The following is a 20747-nucleotide window of genomic DNA, read 5'->3' on the forward strand; positions in this document are numbered from 1 at the left end:
TGATTCGATCCTGCTCAATAACAGACTTGATTTGTACAAAATGATTTTATTTAATTTTTTTTAAACAAATATGTAGTTTGATCATGTACATGTATAGAGTGACTCACCCTCACAGACTCACCAGGCTTCACAGACAAGCAAAAGTAATTTGGGCTTTGACCCTTTAGTCATCTAATTATACTGTGTGTATATTCATATATGCACAAACATGTACATAGTGTAATTAGTTCAAACAGCTCCATATGTTTGGGATTGAAGTATTGTATACAACAAATGTTGGCTGTTGGCATTGGACAGAATCATTAAACCACAATAAAACCACATCAGACCACAATGAAACCTCAACACCCAACAATGTTGATGCAAAAGGTGCATATATCTAATGACACTGAATGGGATCATGACATCATGTGTATAATGAGGTCGGCAAACTGGTGTGCTGTAATTCATCATTACTGGATTCAATGAAAAAGGCTGTCACAATGAAGACTCTTGGAAAAAATAGTTTGTAAAAACAAAAAGTCAGTCTGTTAAATTCTTCATCAAAGCTATGGGTCTCACATGTATTAGAGCACACAACAGATGGGCACAATATAGTACATTACAATAGTCAGACAGAAAAACAAACAAGAGCAACACATCGCCACACTTTGCAGAATCAACAGTTACCTAAATGCCTAATTTCTCACTGCAGTTTGGAGTGTTTTCTAGTCACCAATGATCGGCACATTTAAAGCACTGAATGCGATAATAGTTGTCGGTAATGATCCATAATGCTCCAACTTGACAAGTACATGAGATCTCCTCTGTGTCACTCTTGCTGATTGTCCAGTTCAATGGTGTTTTGTTTGCAAGAATGTTTGAGAGCTGTGAAAAGGAAGGAAGGTAGCACTGGGATTATTGCAACAACATAGGCTGCATGTGGCAGCCTATGAGCAGAAATACAGAATTAAAGTAGTCACCCACTATCAGTATCTCAGGGCGATGACTGGCAGGACAAAGGCAAAATATTGGTAAAGTATGGGTATCGGTGGCACATTGGCAAGGTACTGACAAGGGAGGCATAATCAATTATGCAATTATGCAGCGTTACTAGCTTTAAGCCCAAATGAACACACAACTGCAACCTAAGGACACAAATGTTGGAAAAATAATGATCATATTGTTATAAAATAATATATAATAATATGCAGTTGCATAAAGAAAGATGGAAATGGTAATATCTTGGTCGTTTGTGTAAACAAAACAAGTAACCACGGCAGCTCATGTGCAAATCCAGATAAAGGAACAGACAGTTTTGTCCTCCAGCTATCACATGATGGTGACTCTCTCTGGCGAGACGTGGGCGGCCGAGCCCACCGGCTCCAGGCGCTGGCACCGGTAGACGCCGTTGTCGAAGCCCCGGCGGATCCGGTGGAGCTTGCGGTCCACGCAGGGGAGCAGCAGCAGCACCTTACCCAGTATGACGCATACCGGCAGGGCCAAGGCCACCACGAAGCTGGGCGGCAGGTAGAAGCGGTAGGCCTCCTCCTCAAAGGCTCGCTTCCAGCCGAACAGCAGGCCATGGAAGGTGGCGATGAGCAGGGCGATGTAGCCGAGCGTGGACTGGGCAAAGACAGGGGGACTGATGATGGTACAAACTCCAAATATACATCTGTCAATAACTGATCATTTAGCATATGAAATGGTGAGTGGGTGTCTGCAGCCTCTGAAACCAGATGTATTCCCCCACTGACCTGGGATCAACTCCTGACAGACCTTTCTTTGTCTCCCTCACTGTTTTCCCACTGTCTAATTAAAGAATAAATATACTTAAAGCTGCACTAGGCAAGATTTTATGTAAACCTACACTGGTCTTATCAGTGTAAATCACAAAGTAGGGCCGCAACAGAGAAGAGCATCCCTAATTTAGATCAAATACATCTAATTGAAGGTTAAATATGGGTTAAAGCTATGAGTCATCTTACAACCTTTGCTTGCAAAATAGTTGTGCTTTTAAGGAAAGAATTATCTGTGTCTTTGAAATATTGACTGATGAATTTATGCTAGCATTTATTCCCCCTAAAATTAAAATGCAGTGTTTTGGAACAAAACATTTCGAGGCTATGGTGCGAAAGGGGCGTGCTTGAGCTGTGTCTGATGGTCAAAAGAACACATTTGTGATCATAAACAAAAGTAAAATGGGAACTTAAACCTGCACTAAGCCATTTCAGACCCTATAACCAATCCTGAAACTAACGTGTGCTATGTGGAGATTTCCATGAGACGTAATGATATAAACAAATAGCCACAGCCTCTTTTCTAAAGCTTGTTGTCAAAGTCGGACTGAACAGTAGCTTTTCCTTTTTTTAAAACAAGCTTGTCTCCTCCCTCGCTGTTTAAAAGCGCCGCTCTCCCCCTCCCATCCCTGAAACAAATTCTCGTAATGGCGGAATCGATGAAGTGAGTGAGTAAACTTGTTAAACTAGCAAACTTGTTAAACTAGTAAACTTGCTGCCTACCTCTTCACTTGTCATTGTGGGACATGTAACGTTCAGCGGGAGAAAAATCTGGCAAAGCGAGACTGGTAACCACTGACACTTCTCCGTAGTAGATACGTTTAGCTTAGCTATTAGCTTTTATGCACGGTTTGTCCTTAGGGGCTTCTGTAGCCCAGTAGTTTTGCTGTGGTGTATTTACAAATGTGTTGCGGTTTCTGTCACCCTCTAGTGGTCAGAAAATCGCTTAGTGTAGCTTTAATAGCTTTTTATAGAATATCAATTTTCTGAATCGTAATCTCTGTAAAAGTGTGAATGGTTCCTATGTTGTTTTCAATAAAAAAAGATGCAATGATTTAAAGTTTTGTTTTTGCTCTGCTACAAAATTAGGAAAATGTCACTTACGCCTGCTTTCGCTTTAAACCCTTGATTTGTTCATTTGTTAATTAACATTTTGGGCCCGGCGGCAGTACCTGTATGAAGCTGAACTCCCTCCAGTTGAGGGCGCTGTGGACAGACGGGATGGAGGTGACAGCCAGAAGCGAGAGGAGGCCCAGACTCATGATCCCAAAGGAAACGTACATCTCCACCCTCCACACCTCCTCCTCATTCCATGCGTTCTCCACGTTAGCATGGACCTATACCAACACAGGGCATGCTCAAAATGGAATTCATTAAACATTAAAGGTGCTACATGTAACATTTCTAAACATCAATATACCAAATGATCACTGCTACCTTGGTATACTGTAATTCCTCTAATATTGGCCCGGGCCTTTATTTACCTCAACTGCAGAGGGTACCAGGCCTTTATTGGAAGCAGGCTTATATTAGAGACAGGCCTTCATTTCTAATTCCCTCTGTTTGATAAGTATATTTGCTCATATTTTAGTACAAAGCCTCCTTGTTTTCTGATCTGCTTCTGTTGGGGTACGTTAGGTAGCCGTTTTTTTGTTACTGCAATGCATTACGATAATTACGGTAATCAACGACGGCATGCTCCAGAGACTTCCGCTGGCCGAGCCATCTTGTGGCACTTGTATGTTACTACAAACTACAGTTACAAAGCCGATGCGTCACCGGGCGTCCGGGGCTTGGATCGGGAGGATCAATGCGGGCTGTGGGCGCGGTGGAGAGGCAGCGGCGGCGAGAGGAGACGGACACGGTCCAGCCATATACTAGGTTTTGACCTAGTCTTGTTTTCTTTGTTTTTTTCCTCCGGCCTGTATTTGAGGCCGGCCTTTATTTGTTCGTGTCGACCACGGCCCCGGCCATTATCGGAGACCTGGCTTTTAATTGACTACCGGCCACTATTAGAGGAAATACGGTAATTACTATAAACAAATGAGACCATGGTTGAGACGACTGGTTGCCTCTATCACACACCAGTGGTATTGTTAGTGCTAGAGGTAAGACCACATTTCCCATGAACCCTTTTGCTTCCTGCCCCACCCTCACCCCCTCCCTGGTATCTTCGTCTTTACTGAAGATGATAAACATGTTAGAAACTATTGGCCTTTCACTCCTTCCACCATCTGCCACTGCCAGAAACTCTGAAAGCTTTAGCTCCGTTTGCGCTGTAAGAACTGCGCTTACTTCCCGTTTGGTGCTGTAAAGCAATCCATCAGATTTCCCACCAAATCCAACCCTTGGCGCACAAAGTAAAATGCAGAGTAGAGGCTGCATCTGTTTCAACATTGATGTGGTAATGATTTATTGATATCAAAATGACACACAGAGCACCTTTCACCCTAAACCCAAGTCCTAATCCTAAACTAGCCCCTTGAAGAAGCGAGGACCAGCCACAATGACCATCACTGTGCAAAAATGTCCTCAAGGTCTAAAACTGGTTCTCACAAGGGTAGAAGTGCAAGACCACACACTGACACACACACAGTCCCAGAGCCCTCTCCCCAGCTATCTGACCTGTTGGTAGGCCATGTTGAGGAGCAGGTACCTCTCGGACCTCCTCATGGGCAGACAGAGGCTGTAGAGGACGTGGACAGCGGCCAGGAAGAAGCTGAGGAGGCCGAGTTGCTTCCGGCTCTGCAGCCACCCCTCCAGCCAGGGGGGGAAACGTCTGTACTTGGTCCCATAGTAAAGCTGGTGGGCGGCCGCTAGCTGGCCCGCCAGGTACACTAAGGCCAGGAGCGTGATAGCCACGGTGGGCAGCGTCCGATTCACCATCTCCATGGGAATCTTGTAGAAGTCGCTCTGCCTGTGTTTCACATACGGGTGGATGATATCCCTGACAAAGGAGTAAGCAAAAAAGAAGATGGAGAGGGCCACGGCGGCCAGGACGGGACCCCTCCAGGCAGGAAACAAACGTATGGGCATGTTCTCGATGTCCCGCGAGGAGGACAGAGCACCCATATCCACCGGCTGGAAGTTGAGTTGGCGGGCCAGTTCGATAATCTGCTGACGAGCCTCCACCGAGTTACTGCAGATGAACACCTATACAAGGCCAGGATTACAAAGAGTAGGACTGGTTAGACATGCAAACCAGCAAAGACATGCTTTTGCTTTTATGGCATGTCTGCTTTATTTGAATGAAGAGAGACAGGAAGGATAAGAGAGAGGGGATGACATACGACAATGGTCCAAGGATGGATCTGAACCCAGAAAGATGGCAGATATATGAGATGAACCTTACCCAAATGAGCCACCAGAACACCCAAACATGTCCTATTCTTTTTTTGGCCTTTTTTCCCTGTTTTCTCCCAATTTTGTCATGTCCAATTCCAAAAAGTGCTCAATGGTCGCCATCGTTGCGTGACCCCCCCCTGTCGGACAGGGACAGTGTAGACGACCATGTGTCTCCTCCGATACAAATGGAGTTGCCAGCTGCTTTGCTTCACCTGACAACGGAGGAGTTTTTCCAGGAAAGCGCAACGTGCGCAGACAAACAAACAATGTCAGACCTTGTTGAGTCCAGCGTCATAAACTGGCTCGGGCTGTGGCAGTTTACTGACGTCGCCTTACAGGATCTCTGGGTATTGGAGTTCAAATTTTTCAAATAGCTACCTGTCGCTGCCATTTGCCATTCATACTCTTTCCCTCTTATGCCATGATATTTTGAATTTTATTCTATCGGTTTTGTTCACTGGCCACTGTCACTCTAAGGGAAAACATTTCTACACCTGTCCTTCAGCTTCTTAGCATTGTTAGAATGTATCCATGAAATCTACAATCACCTAAGTACCCTAGGTGACTTTAGGTTTAGGTTAAGGAAGCTTCTTTATTGAAGTTGTGTGCAGTAGTTTGACAATCCAATACCACTGATGAGGAGAGTTGAGAGGTTGAATGATTATTTCTGATGCTGAAATAAAAAATAAAATAAGAATAAGATAAAAATGAAGCATGTTAAATAATAAAAATAAAAAATGTTCTGTGGCCATCAAATCTGTTTCAACCAGACAGTGATGCTATATTATAGTGAGTGTATTGTGTGGGACTTTATTTGCTCTGGCTGAAAAGGCTGGCAGGGCTTTTTAATAATCCATGCATAAATTATAAAGGAATTAGTGTCTCAGTGACTGGCAAAGCAGCAGTACAGACTGAACTGTCTAATGCTTCTGTCAGATCTACTGGCTGCCATCCCTTGCCATATGAAGGTGAATTAAAGAGGGGAGGACAAAGAGGTCTTAACAAGTCATTTAGTCTAGTATTGAGCCTTTAAATCTTATTTTTGTCAAGCAAGTGAAAAATCTGCTAGTGGGGTAAGATAGTTCCACTTGTTTCCAATGCAAATCAACTTTCAAGAAATGTCTTAACTTCTTTCAAGTACTATTTTCTTATACTTGTGTAGAATAGAATAGAATAGAATAGAAAAAATACAATAGAATAGAATATGCTTCATTGTGGTTGTACCTGTGTGCTAGCGTCTTTAGGGCAGGTCTGCTGCATGGCCCAGGCTGAGATGACGTTGAAACCTTTCACCACAATGGAGTCTGGCAGCAGTGAAGCCAGGTACTCAGCGTTGGACTCTGGGTACTGGTTCACCCTCCTGTTGTTACTTACATCCACCAGGATCTTCCCTACATGACAACACACAGAGAGACAACAGATGACTTTTGCAATGAAAACCTTAAAGGAATATACCAAGTTTTTGTTAGATTATCCTGTGTCAATTTACCTTAAGTGATAAGAACACAGACGCCAAAATCATCCATGTGTCCCCGGTAGCTCGTTGGCTCTACTGCTCCATGATAACACGTTAGCATACACTATGTTGAGTGATAGTAGGCTCCATGCTAACACTTTAGCATACACTATGTTGAGTGATACTGGGCCCCATGCTAACACTTTAGCACAAGACAGTAGGCTCCATGCTAACACTTTAGCATACACTATGTTGAGTGATAGTAGGTTCCATGCTAACACTTTAGCATAAGACAGCAGGCTCCATGATAACACTTTAGTATACACTGTTGAGTGATAGTAGGCTCCATGCTAACACTTTAGCATACACTATGTTGAGTGATAGTAGGTTCATGCTAACACTTTAGCATATGTTGAGTAGGTCCGTGCTAGCACTTTAGCATACACTATGTTGAGTGATAGTAGGCTCCATGCTAAAAATTTAGCATACATTTCAGTAGGCCCTATACAAAGCATTATACAAAGTAATTACTTTTATAGTAATAAAAAGCTGTTAGTGTTATTTTATATAAGCAGTAGAGTCATACAGGGCATTCTAGATTTTAAAAATCAAATATTATCAACTCAATATTGCTGATGTAGCCAGGTTCATTCATTCATCCACTGTGCAGTGACTTTTAGCTGTACAGTCTCACATTGCCAACAACCTTGGAAACAGGGAAAGTAGTCCCTGTTAGTTCAAAACAATGTCAGTTTTATCTTAATTTGTGTAACTTGTATCATTCTCCTACACAAAACTGCCAGATTTAGTTTTAGGGAGTATAATAGTCAGCTAAGGGTGCAGAAGTTAGCTAATGCTAGCTTCATTCGCTTATAGTTAATAGAGTAATAGAACATTTCTCACACAGCCCCCCTGAAGTATCTTGTGTCTGTTTTCATGTTTGTGGTGAGGTGTTCTACCATCTCCATGCAGGTACATTGTTGGGTTATCTATACCTTCCAGCAGATGCTTGAGGTCCCACAGTACAGGATAGTGCTCACGGCGGATGGCCAAGAACACAACGCTGGCCTTCCCCACGGCGTCCTCATGGTGCGTCACGTCCACCACGTGGGGGAAGGACTGGGCCGCCAGTTTGGGCTGCCGGCTGCCCACCACCACATGGAAGCCACAGCGCAGCAGCCGGATGGTCAGGCACTTGGAGAAGTCGCCTGAGCCCAGGATAGCCACCGTGGGCTGAGCGGGGACGCCGGAGTTCCCCCCTAAGACCCCCACGTCTCCGACTCGGACGCCGTTCTTCAGGCCGTTGGGGAGGAAGGAGGCCTGGCTGTGGTGGAGGTGGTGGGAGGAAGAGGAGGAGGCCGTGATGAAGACGGGGCTGCTGCTGCCGCCCATCATGGAGATGGAGTCCATCCTTCCTCCCTGTCCTTTCTCTCTCTGTAGTTTTCTGCTTAGGAGGACTTCAGCGGTCCTATGGGGAAAGAGAGTGGTGGATAAGGGGGGTACAAAATTCAGAGCTATGGCTTTTTTGGTTGTTTCTTCAGATATAAGATAGGATAAGAAGAAACTTTACAGACCCCAGTGGGGGAATTGTGCTATTTCAGCAGCAAATAATAGGATACAGTAAAGATAGAATATAAACTATAAAAAAAAGAAAAGAGCAAACGGGGGTTACATAAACTTGCACAACCGATAGTTTCAACACTAGAACATGTAAGGTAGAGTGTATGAATTAAAATTATGGTATAATAATTATATTAAGTATGGATTACAGCAAAATAACAGCAGTAGGATTTACGGAGACAAAGAAAAGAATGAATGCAGAATATGTATGCTATGAAAATATACCAAAAATATTAGATACATTTATAAAAAATTAGATACATTTTGTGAGTAGGCTACCATATTAATTACTAAGACTATCAGGCTGATTCGAGTAGTAGGCACTACTCTAGGCCTATATACTCAGTGCAAATTATATAATACAAATTGATTCAATATAACTTAAAACTGTTTTATCCTTTTGTTTTAGTATTTGCTTATTAATAATGTTTTACCATACCACTGTCATGAAATTAATCTACAATTATCCCTGTGCCCAAAAAGACTGGATCTGAGGGATTATAGACCAGTTACTCTCACACAGGTGATGTAACACCCCCTCTGGCGGCCATATTGGAGGCCGCCAGAGGGGGCCTCTTGGGCAACAGTGGCTGAGAACGATTGTGTTTCTAAACTAACAACTTGGCCGTCACAACAGAATTGAACAGGGTTAGGGTTAGCTGTTTTTGACTGGGAACTGATAATTTCATCACTGATACATCTGATTGACTTGGTTTAGATATTGTCAGCTTGTGTCAGCAGTGTGTTTGCTGGCTAGTTAGCTAGCTAACAGTTTGTTCAGGTTAACTGAGCTGACTCTTCTCAAGCTACAACTCAGAGTGTTTTGGAGTAGAGACTAGGGCTAAAGACAAGACAGTTTACTGTGTCACAGTAACCTACATTTGGGAACAAATCCACCTTATCACACTATTCACTTTTACTTGCTCAATTGACCTAAACCCACACCACAACAATCGTTTTTCAGGTAGACTATCTTTCTTTCTCTAGCCTGGTTATATTTAGGCCTAGACATTACTTGCACACAGTCAATTCTCCAATGGACCTCCATGATGGAGCCGACCTGGTTGATAGAAGATATCTGACACAATTAGGCTACAAAATCTCTATATGAAACCATCTTGACCTATTTCAATTCACTTATAAAAATGGCCAAGGCTCTGGAGATGAAGGTTACTTTTATTCATAGACTTCAGCTCAGCTTTTAATACAATAAAAACACATTTGACTACAGATGCTTTTTAACCTGTGTTAATAGTGTCTTATTTTATGGATCTCTGACCAGCCATAGACTCAGGGATGCTGTGCTCTTCTCTACACTAATGATGCAGATTAAAGTTTCAGTTTATTCTTATTATTTGCATTATGGCGATGACAGGTCTTGAGCTGACGAGGTTGATGCACACAGGGAAGTGTAATGATTTGCTGGTGTCAAAGTCGATCTCACAGTCATAAATGATAATAAAACTAAGGAACTGGTTATCAGCAGTACTAGGCAAGTCCAACATTCAGACATAGACTGTAAATAAAAGGTTCAGACCGCCTTTGCACGCGCTTAAGCACAATCCTTTTCATTGTTTTGTATGGAGCTAAAGCTAAAGTGTCATCCACAGCCGACCAATCAACATTTATGTTAAACCTGAGAGACTGCAAAACATACATGGAGGAAAAGCTGGCATAGATAACAATGGTGATGATGCTGATGCGGCAACAAAGGCCACACCTACAAAGTGCGGTACAAGTGCGAAACCCTAGTCAGTTTCTATGAGCAAAACAATAAATCGACATTTTCTGTGGTTGCTTCTTCTGTGTTCTGATAATTGATGTGAAATGTACGTATATGTTGTAAATAATTTGTCATTACCTTTTCATGGTTGTCAAACAACAGCATGATCATTAAAATGTTTTTTTTCTTTAAGTGTCAAAATGCTAACATCCTCTTTTGAACAGAAGTTTGCATGGACGTTTGCTAGCTTGTTAGCGTTTTGTGACTTACAGAAGAAAAAAAAACATTCTAATGATAATGCAGTTCGTTGATAACTGTGAAAAGGTAATGACAAATTATTTACACCATGTAGGCTACATTTCACATAAATTATCAGAACACAGAAAAAGCAACCACAGAAAATGTTGATTTTTTTTGTTTTGCCCATAGAAATAGAGCGGGGCAGATCACTTGTACCGCACTTTGTGGAAACATCACTGCATTCTTCTCTATGGGGGCTACCGGTGAGTATTTATGATTTAAATGATTCCAAGCAGTGTAAACTTGGCTGCAAGCTAGGCTAACGTTATCCTAGCTTGTTCACGTGAGTAAACCCCGCCCTAAAAAAGAATAATTAACAGCCAGCCGTAGAACAGTAGAGGATTTTTTGTGAATGACAAGCTGAGTTTCACAGCAGACTAGGCCTACATCTTAAAAGAGGCTAAAGCAACATTTGCATCTCCCGAGGAGACTGGATAGATCTGCTAGAAGCCAAGACATTCTAGAGTTGACCCCATTGAGAGTGTTGTGACTTTTAACAGTTCAGCTTGGCATGGCAACCTTGCGGCCAAGAACACCTTTGCAGGCAAAGACTGTAAATATAGCCAGTAAATGAGATGTACATGTTCAAATTTTGGGTGATCATCTCCCTTCTGAATGAATCTGAAAACCTGCAGCATCGCCTGTAATCCATTACTGAATTCTTAATCTGAATTTCTACCACGTCTTCACCAGGAATTGCACTTGTTCCATTTTTTTGTACACAGTATGAACATGTATGAATATGTACTGGAAGCTCTATTATGCTGTCTCTGTGTCTTGTGGTGTCTGAACATGTATTTATTAACTTATCCGTTTTTTGTACCACACTAAAGGGAAATTTCCACATCTGCACATTATGCTTCTATTCTATTCTATTCTGTTCTATATAATCGAAGAGATCTGATACTGCTTGATCCAAAACTGAGGAGACACCCAGCAGCAGCAGTAGGGAAGCTCTGATATGATGTGATATGAAATTATAAGATACTAGTATCAGCTGGGACCAGACTAAAATAGGGCATAGATGGTTGATTTCCTGCCATTTCACAAAGGGAAGGAAGTTAGAGCTCTAGGGGAAAATGCATTATCTCTCAATTATTATATATACTAATGACAGCAAACTAATGGTCCAAGTCTGTAATATTCAGTAAAAGTAGCGTAATGCTTTATCAAAGTTCTAGGTTAGTAAAGGTTTTGGCTAGAATGATCGAGTTCAATAGGGACACGAGGCGAGATTTCTCATTTCAAATTAATGAAATTGCTCCCTGTTGTCGTCCTCGCTATCCATCATCTGTGCAGCCCATCAGGACGTAGGATCGGTTCTCAGGTCAGCGGTACGCGACGTCCGTTCACCGGGAGCTGCTGCGTCTTCCAATGACCTTCCACATCTACCGCCGGTTTGCGTGCTTTTGAAGGGCAAAGCCGCCTGAACGTCCGCCTGCAGCATGTCTGCACCTGTAGAGCTGCAGCACGGTTGGGGATGCTCAACCGTTTACCGACACAACACACACAACCAAGCTGTTGACATCAGGACTCACGCGCACACACATTTTTACCGACCGGCGGGGGTGGGGGGGTGGGATCACATTCTGTCACCGTTCACAATTAGACATAATACACTCTATGACAGGGCTGTCACGGTAAATCGTACCCACCTTTCATTGAGCCCTTATGGATACCGCTATTGCATAGAAGCAAAACAGCTGCCAGCTGGCCATCCTCTGCTGTCTGGAACACATGCTGCGTTCACGTCCTATGGCAGAGTCGGTAGATATCACCACCCCACTAGAAAATACCGTTCACCTCAGCTTTCACATGGTAAATACTAGGCTACTAGAAAGTACTGTTAACCTCACCTCATTTTTCATTACATAAGCCATTTGTGATCGCATCTCTTAAAATGCCACGGCAGGACCCAACTAGTTGCTGGATTTTTCTTTTGTGGTTCACATTGAAATGTCGGATTTATTGTGAACTCGGCTTCATGTGTGTTAAGAGTAAAATGCTGCAATCAAAGTCTACAGAAAACTTCAATCGTGGCAATTTGACGGATTCAAACGAATCTTGAGTCCGTGAACTCTTCCAGCCTAAAGTCTTACCGTTTTTCCCTGAACGGTGTTGAACGCAGCATCAGAGCGCTCAACGGATGAAGGTCCGCGCGCGCTTGACAATCACCGCTCGCGCACGGCTGCAGTTTACCGCGCGCAATGTGGTCGCAGCACAGCCCATGCGCAGGTTTGACTGATGCTGCGTTCTGGACAGGTGGGAAAAGTAGGAGATTTCGGCCTCCTACTATGGAAAATGAAATGGAATGGTCTTTCAAGTCAATTATTTGAATCTCAGAAGTCATGCTTATCATTCTTTTCATTTATTTTTTATTGGAAATAGACAAATGATTCACCTAACATACATACATAACAAATCTATGTATGCTAATAAGTTATCAACGTTTCTTAATAAACTGTTAAATGATCAATTTAGTGGAGGCTTGGTAATTCTTAAAGTGAAAAATGTTTGTGGATGCTGAAATATTTGTGGAACATGGTACACATCTGCTGCACTTCTGTGGGTTACAGTTATTAAAATCCACTAAAAACTTCCATATTTCGGCAACATCTTTGTTGCTCAGCCTCATTTCTGTGGTGTTTCTGCACTGCACTTCTAGTAGTAGCCTACGTCCTGGTGGAAAGTCATACATCTGATAATCCCGACTGCATATGAATGCAGCATAACAGCAGCGTCAAGCCTGTAGTCAGCTCTACCAATCAGAAGTGATGCGTTAACATAAGAGTAAATCTCAGCTCTGCTGGTAGCATGGCAGTGAACTACTGGCTGCTGTATACACACTTGGATATGCAACACAAACAATGGGAAGAATTTTTTGTTGGACGACTTTGAAAGTGTGTGTGTGTGTGTGTGTGTGTGTGTGTGAGCTAACTGGTGATTATATTTAGTTTAGAAGCCTCTGTATCAATGGAGCCTTCTTTTCATTCATCTGAAGCTGAACCATTTTCCCTCAACCACTTCACACGAGTGAAGTGGTTGAGGGAGGAAGTGAATGTTTTCTTTCCACACACTACAGTAGTAGAGTACAGTACAGATTGTCTCATTGGTCAACTTACCGGTAAATAGATGACGACACGGACACAAAAATCCTCCATGTGTTGCCGGTTGATCATTGGTTCCAGCATCCATGCTAACACTTTAGCATAAACTATGTTGAGGGATAGCAGTCACTAGCATTATCTCAAGGTTGCCAACTTTGGTCAGCTGGCTGAAGCGAGATTTTCATGTCACAGACTTTTGCATGTTTTCACCATAAATCATTATTTATGTGGCCTAAACATTGACAAACAACTGATCATTGACTGTCACTTGTCACTGACAGACTCATGGAAATGTGTCTGAAATGTGTTGACACTGCCTCCCTTCACATTCACGGCCATATTTTTATAAGAGGAAGATGCCATTTTTACAATTTTCACAAGTTGCATTTATACTAAGTTTTCCAAAACTGCCAACACTAAGACGCTGTTTAATTTCAAGCTCTGAAAATAATGAAGTCCCAAAATTGAGGAAGTCAACCAAAGCAGCAGATACTGTCATCTGCTGACTAGACTAATTTGTCAGGTAGGCTAGTCTGTTATACTGACCCAGAAAACACCAAGAACAGCTATCAGCACTGCATTGAGCCTTTGTATTGTGTGGATCTTTGGTTGATATAAAATGTGTATACTGTAGAAAATTTTCTGAATTAGAGAATAATGTAGATAATGAAAAGATATCACACTGGGGCCCCTAGCCCAGTCAATACTCTGATGCTGAAGAGTTTTTGTGTTTTGTTATCTCAGTAGTTATTAATATATGTTGTGTTGTACAGTAACACAGATATGTGATCATGTCCAAAATGCAGATTACCACTTTTCCGATGAGAAATTAAGTATTTTGACCTCCATACTGTTGGCTGCTTGTAATGTTGGTGATCTAGCAACTGAAGCTTATTCTCTGGATAAGAGCATCAGCTAAATGATGTAAAATGTAAATGTACACAGCCTGGCGACCCATTTTCAGTCCCAAACCACAGTTTTAGAAACACTGACCTAATAACTGCTTTCCTCTGTAACAGTGTGGGCGGTACTGTGGTACGTCTTCCACGGATTCCCTGTTGCTGCAGTTTGAGTTTTTCTTTTCTTTGTCTGTTCAGCCATGGTGGCTGTCGCTGCTCATGCAAACGGAAACGTAAAACGCAGCACTTCCTGTGTGGCAGAGGATTTTCCCCAGGAAAGAGCTACCAGACTCAGGCTGTTTAGAAGAGACAGTGGAGAAGATTTATGAACTGGAGATAGGTTGGATCACTGTTGAGTTACAGCAATCAGACAGAGAGGAGCAAAATGGCCACTTTTTTTTAAAATATGAAAACGTTGCAGGATTTCTACTTTAAATTTAACATGGTTAATTACTGCAGCACACTGAATATGTTGAACTGCATGAATGTGAAGCAAGGCAGGGGAAAAGAGCAAGGAGCTCAGCAAAACTCTTCCAACTCTTCATTTCAGGTTTTTACTAAAGGTGGAAAGTGGTCCAGTTAACCAGCGCTTTCTGTTCCATTTTGGTATAAATCTATATGTGACAATGGAGGGAGAATTTAGTAACTTGTGCATTATCAGCTGTGTGATATAAAGTGTGGAGCACAAGTGAAATACAAACAGCAGTAAATTCTAAGGAATAGTTAGTGTTCCTCAGTTGGGTGTTTTCTAGGGCAACAGCGCCACTCTGTGGTGAAAAGCTGTAAAAACATCAAACAGCTGACAGTATACTACTGTACATGTACTGTATTTCTTTATTTACAAAAATCACACTCTGCAGTACAAAGTGCTATATGACCCATAATACAAAAACATACATTAAACAAGAACAAAACTGATTTTAAAACAGCATGAGAGAGAGAGAGAGAGAGAGAGAGACAGAGTTGCATTGTTGCATGCATTGTTTAATGTATAAAACAACGTGTAAAACGTTGTTTCATACCATACCAACATTCCAGAAGGTGTATTACATCACCTGTAAGCCCCACAATATAACCCATCTCATGCGTCCTACCTTCTTTATAGTAGTCTATCTCGGGCCGTGTGGAGACAAAGGCCCAGGCCAGGCAGACCAACAGCGCCACCACCAGGTTAACCACGATCCACGACTGCAGGATCTGGTGCTCCAAACCTGGAGGCCTGGAGAGAGAGAGAGATTTAAAGATGCTTAAAAGACGCCTTTTACCCTGCCGGCCAAGTTGCTGCTACAGGAGTTGTCTAGGAGTAACCTTACTTGGGATGAACAAATTCCCCAGTCATTCTCTCAGCAGTGGTCAGATTGGCTGCACAAGAAAGTAGCTAAGTTCAGAGTGAATCGTTGTATCAAAGCCAGCGACTTTGGAAAGCCCTTCATGGCACAGTTACACCACTTTGCTGATGCCAGTCAAGATGGCCATGGTACTGTGTCATACCTAAGGCTAGAAAATCCAGAAAAGACGGTTCATATTGCATTCATCTTAGGAAAGGCCAGAGTTGCACCACTTAAGCAGACCACAATTCCTCAGATGGAACTCATTGCTGCTGTCCTTGCTGTTCGAATGGATCGTATGCTGAACAAGGAGCTGCAACTTCAGTTGGAGAAGTCGATCTTTTGGACTGAAATACATCAGCAATGAGACCAAGCGTTTCCATACCTTCGTTGCCAATATAACTGCTTTCATAAGAGCGGCAACAGATGTTCATCAGAGGAGATACTTGGGCAGTAAAGAGAATCCAGCTGATGAGGCATCAAGACGAATGAGGGCTGATACCTTTCTGACTAGCAGGAGATGGATGAATGGACCAGGATTCCTCTCCAGGCCAGAGGAGGAATGGCCTAAACCTGACTTGGATCTCTGTGTGATTGCTTCTGATGACCCAGAGGTCAAAAAGAACCTAGTTGTAAATGCCATTATCACAGACAAGGAGAGTCCTATCAACTGCTTGATCAACCACTTTTCATCTTGGATTAAAGGATAAAGCTGGTGTTTTTTAATGCATTTCTTACTGTCAAAAAATCTTATGTAAATAACAAAATCAACAATGTGTTTGCTCTACTCCTGTTACTTTCTGACTTCCCACGTACTGTTTTTAGCCTTCAACCCGGAAGTCATTGGTTCCAATTGTCAGCTAAAAACCTTTAAATACAGCTCACAAAGACATAGTTTCTATTTTCAAAATCGCTAACTGTTACTATGAAAAGTCAGGCTATTGTAGTTATTACCAAATCAAATGGGAACAAATTCCTTGGCTTATTAAGTTGTTTGAGGAAAAAGTTGGCCGGCCGGTGCACCGGGCCGGTGCATCACAGTGAAGAAATATGCTGCCAGAGCAGCGGCATGGCTCTGTGACGGGTTTTTAATAGTTTTTTTAATACAATGGAGTTCTATGGCTGCTGGGACATGGCTTTATTGGGTATCGGCTACATGGACGAGACTTGTTGGCAAAACAAAACAATTGCTGATTTTGTTATTTTCATAGGATTTGTTGACGGTAAGAAATGCATTAAAAACACCAGCCTTATCCTTTAAGCTAAAAACAGCGGTGGCCTGGTTTCTGAAGCAGATTCTCATGTTGCTGCAACAGAAAAGAAATCCTCGCTGCTGTCAGTATCAGTGACAAGGACCCTGAAGTTCAAAGGACTGAGATGCAGAGGATTCATGATTTTAAAGCCACTCTCAGCAGCCAAAGCTTGAGTTCTGATGATCATGCTAAAGCAGAGAAAACAATCATTTGTTTTGTGCAAGGCAACAAGTTCAAAAAGGAAATTGACGTATTGAAACATGGCATCAAAAATGTCAAGAAAGATTTACAAGCTGGATCCAGTGTTGGAAAATGGAGTCCTTAGAGTGGGGGGCCGTAAATCAGCAATGCCAGAGGATACTAAACATCCAATAATTCTGTCAAAGGATCTTTATATGTTTCCACACTTATTCTGCACCATATCCACCAAAAAATAGGCCATGGAGGGAGAAATAGCATGCTGTGCTGCTTAAGGGAAAAATATTGGATAACCAACGCCAATGCAGCTGCAAGGAAAATAATATCCGATTGTGTGATGTGCAGACGTCACAGAGGAAAGATGGGAGAACAAAGGATGGCAGATTTGCCAAAAGAGAGAGTCTTACCTGACGAAGCACCATTCACCAACGTGGGTAGATTACTTTGGTAATGGCTCGCAACTCTTGTTGAATGCTCCCAACAAATGTATTTAGTTACATAGACAACGTTTCGATGACTAATCAATTCCACCTGGTGGTGGAGGGGTGGACCCAAAACCAATTTCACTCCAGCAGGTACAAAAGCACAACATCATAACACTAGAAAAATCATCATATGTAGGCTATCACATCAATCATTGTAGAGAAAAAGTAAAAATCTAAAAAAGTAGAAAAAATAGAAAAAATATATATGAGAAAATATATATATATACATATATGTATATCAAATAGGCCTATGTTCATATGGGTATTGCCAAAGGTGAATCATATATTCCACTCGCATAGGTAAATAGTCCTGGTTGCATAACAGAGTGGATGCAAACTTCATCCCATTAAAATGGTCTAAGAGGTACAAGGCATGTCAGCCAGGTGCCATGACTATAGTTGACACAATTGCCTAATATAGGAAACTTCTCAAATGGCTACAAAAAACTACCTCTGGAACAATGAAAAATCTATTCGATTATATATCATATCAGGTTAAGACTATTTGTTGTCCTCAGTATTAATATATATTCTACTATTTATAAGTTGCAAGTTCAACAATTAGAGTTTACAAATATGATGTTGAGAAATTCAGATCCTCCCTAGGTCAGGAATCATATTTATAAATAGGGTCTGATGTCAAATTCCTCATTTAGTCCCATGGGTGCCATAGTTCCAAGATGATGGATCCACCACAGTTCTCTTTTCAGTAAGTTACAACATTTTCTATGTCTTTCTGCTGAGAGTTGATGCAAAAGCTTTACTGATTTTATTGATCTAAACTGACATAACACTATTTACTGTTGTCAATTATTACTCCTAATTCTCATTTCAATTTCATTCCAATTTTCCCTTCATTTCATTTTCATTTCATTATTCAACCTATAGTTTCAGTGTTTTATTCTGGTTCATCATCTGTTCGTTTGTCACATATTTCATCCATTTCATTTATCATTTTGTCTAGTAAGTAGTTGAATAAATATTTATCCTTCATTATAAAGTGGGTTGTTCTGTGTTTCCTTCTCTACAGAGAAAAGTAATCCCTGAACTGAAAATATATCATGATTTTCAGATTGATGACTGATTGATCTCCTATTGAGAGTGGTGACCCAAACGAGTGTAAACTGATACCTTCATCAAATTCTTATATTTTCATACCTTTACTAAATTCTAAAATTGAGATTTTCAACTTTACACGCTACAATGTAGTATAGTATATTGATGGAGTATGTATATGACATGTATGTGATATGATATGTTAAGCCCTTTGACACATGCTTATGATAAAAGGCTATATAAATAAACATGACTAGACTAGACTAGACTGTGCTCTAATTGGATGTTTATCAGCCTGAAATCTTTAAGGGTGAAAAGCTCCACATAGTCTCAGATTTTAAGGACCTTGGGATAATTATCCATTCCCACCTAACCTTTGAAAAACAGGTGTAAAGAATCATCCGTACAGCCAAACTGAACCTTAGAAATGTCAAATTCATTAGGCACCAATTGTCAGCAGATGCTGCTAAATTGTACATGCATTCTATGATTTCTCCACATCTGTCATATTGTATGACCACTTGGTCCCAAGCAGGAAAAAACACTCTTAGGCCCATGCAGAGTTTGTACAAAAGAACACTCCAAATATTGGACAAGAAGCCTGCAAGGTATCATCACTGTCATATAATTACAAAGTATAACCTTTTGACCTTTGATCATTTGATCAAACTCCAGTTTAATGTACAAAACTACCCACAATCTTGCTCCTCCCCCACTGACAGTTTGTTTCACTATGCTCTGATAACATAGAGCTAAAACTTCTGGAACACAATACCTAGCACTATCAGACAATGCTCCACCTTCACTAGTTTTAAATCCCAGTGGAAATCATGGTTGAAACAGAACCATGTGACCATTAACCACTTAGATACCAAACATAGAGCATTTTATTCTATCTAGTTTGTTTACTATACCCTGTATGATTTTTAACATTTGATACTGTCATTTTTTGTAAATTTGCCTGCCCAGGGACTGCAGATGAAATTTAGCTATAAACAAATAAAAATAAATCAATTCAATTTTTCAATTCAAGGTGCTTTATTCATTTAATTGATCTATTCATATACATATCTATTCATTTATCTATTCATATATCTATTCTATCTATTCATTTCATTTATCTATTCATATCTATTCTATCTATTCATTTCATTTATCTATTCATATATCTATTTTACCTATTCATTTCATTTATCTATTCTATCTATTCATTTCATTTATCTATTCTATCCTATCTATTCATTTTGTTTATGCATATATCTATTCTATCTATTCATTTCTATCTCTCTGTGTGCATTACCTCTGTTTGTCTCCCTCTATGTCTTTGTCAGTGTCTATATTGATCTGTCTGTCTCTATTTCTGTGTGTGTCGGCGTGCAGCATGTCGTTTTGGGTTTGGTGTTGTTGCGCCTTGGCCAGCTCCGAACTCAGAGCCTGACAGGAGAGAGAGAGAGAAGAGAGACAGAAACAACAAGTGAAACATGCTGTCCTTCACAAATGACACAGGCACTCCTTGGGCCAATCTGTGACAAGATGCATCATCCCTCCAAATGTTGTCAAAATTGGACTGGTGGTGTGGCAGTTATGGCCTTTCAAAGTTTTAAATTTTGCGCCAGAGCACAGTGCCAAAATGCGTCATCCAGCCAAGTTTAATCAAAATTGGATCAGTGGTGTCTGAGATGGAACATTTGAGTTAAAAACTTCCACCTTTAATTATAGTGCCCACATTCGGCTCTACTGAGCACATCTTCTCGTTTTGGTTCTTGAATGAAGCCTGTTTGAAATCGACGCACCAGAGCAGCCAAACAGTAAAACATGTATTTAATATCAAATTCTTGAACTGACTGAAGCCTACAGTATGGCATTTAATCAATAAAAGGGTTACCATTAGCAACATAATTATTTCATCTTCTTTTAGGCTCTGGTAGTTTCAATAGTTCATTTGAATCCTTGGTCTTATCGACTGTGATATCAGTTATATTCATGTCATAATTTGCATTGAACCTAATGTTATAATTCTGAACCTGTGTGATTCCAGGGACGACTAATAAATGTTTATTTAACCTCTATTTACCCAGGGAGCGTGGGCTAAGCATGCATGCTCTTCTTCAGCCCAGCAGTCTGGCACAGTGCTGTTGGCTGCTGAGCAGCTGCACTGGAGCAACGTGGGGTTCTATTGTCTTGCTCTTTATTGTACAC

At 41.2% G+C, this 20747-nt stretch overlaps 1 protein-coding gene across 2 annotated transcripts; it reads right to left on the reverse strand.

The window, feature by feature from the left end:
• Positions 1–1311: 1311 nt before the first annotated feature.
• steap2 (STEAP family member 2, metalloreductase) lies at positions 1312–7989 on the reverse strand. 2 transcript variants are annotated; one of them, XM_071895343.1, is made up of 6 exons: positions 7939–7989; positions 7575–7899; positions 6348–6514; positions 4404–4931; positions 2951–3115; positions 1312–1605 (listed from the first exon to the last, which is right to left on the reverse strand). In XM_071895343.1, the coding sequence occupies exons 1-6, from the start codon at positions 7987–7989 to the stop codon at positions 1312–1314; spliced, it is 1530 nt and encodes a 509-aa protein (XP_071751444.1). The 2 variants fall into 2 exon arrangements, with proteins under 2 accessions (XP_071751444.1, XP_071751443.1); XM_071895342.1 differs by having other exon boundaries at positions 7575–7989.
• Between the last annotated feature and the right edge of the window lie 12758 nt (positions 7990–20747).

This window comes from Centroberyx gerrardi, chromosome 22, assembly GCF_048128805.1.
Source record: "Centroberyx gerrardi isolate f3 chromosome 22, fCenGer3.hap1.cur.20231027, whole genome shotgun sequence".
NCBI classification, from domain to species: domain Eukaryota; kingdom Metazoa; phylum Chordata; class Actinopteri; order Beryciformes; family Berycidae; genus Centroberyx; species Centroberyx gerrardi.

Coding starts and splice junctions, on each gene's coding strand:
- steap2 (XM_071895342.1), bottom strand. CDS start 7,989: ATGGACTCCATCTCCATGATGGGCGGCAGCAGCAGCCCCGTCTTCATC. Junction 3,116..4,403: donor TCAACATGGCCTACCAACAG/GTCAGATAGCTG, acceptor GTGTTGGTATAG/GTCCATGCTAACGTGGAGAA. Junction 1,606..2,950: donor GGGAGTTCAGCTTCATACAG/GTACTGCCGCCG, acceptor GTCTTTGCCCAG/TCCACGCTCGGCTACATCGC.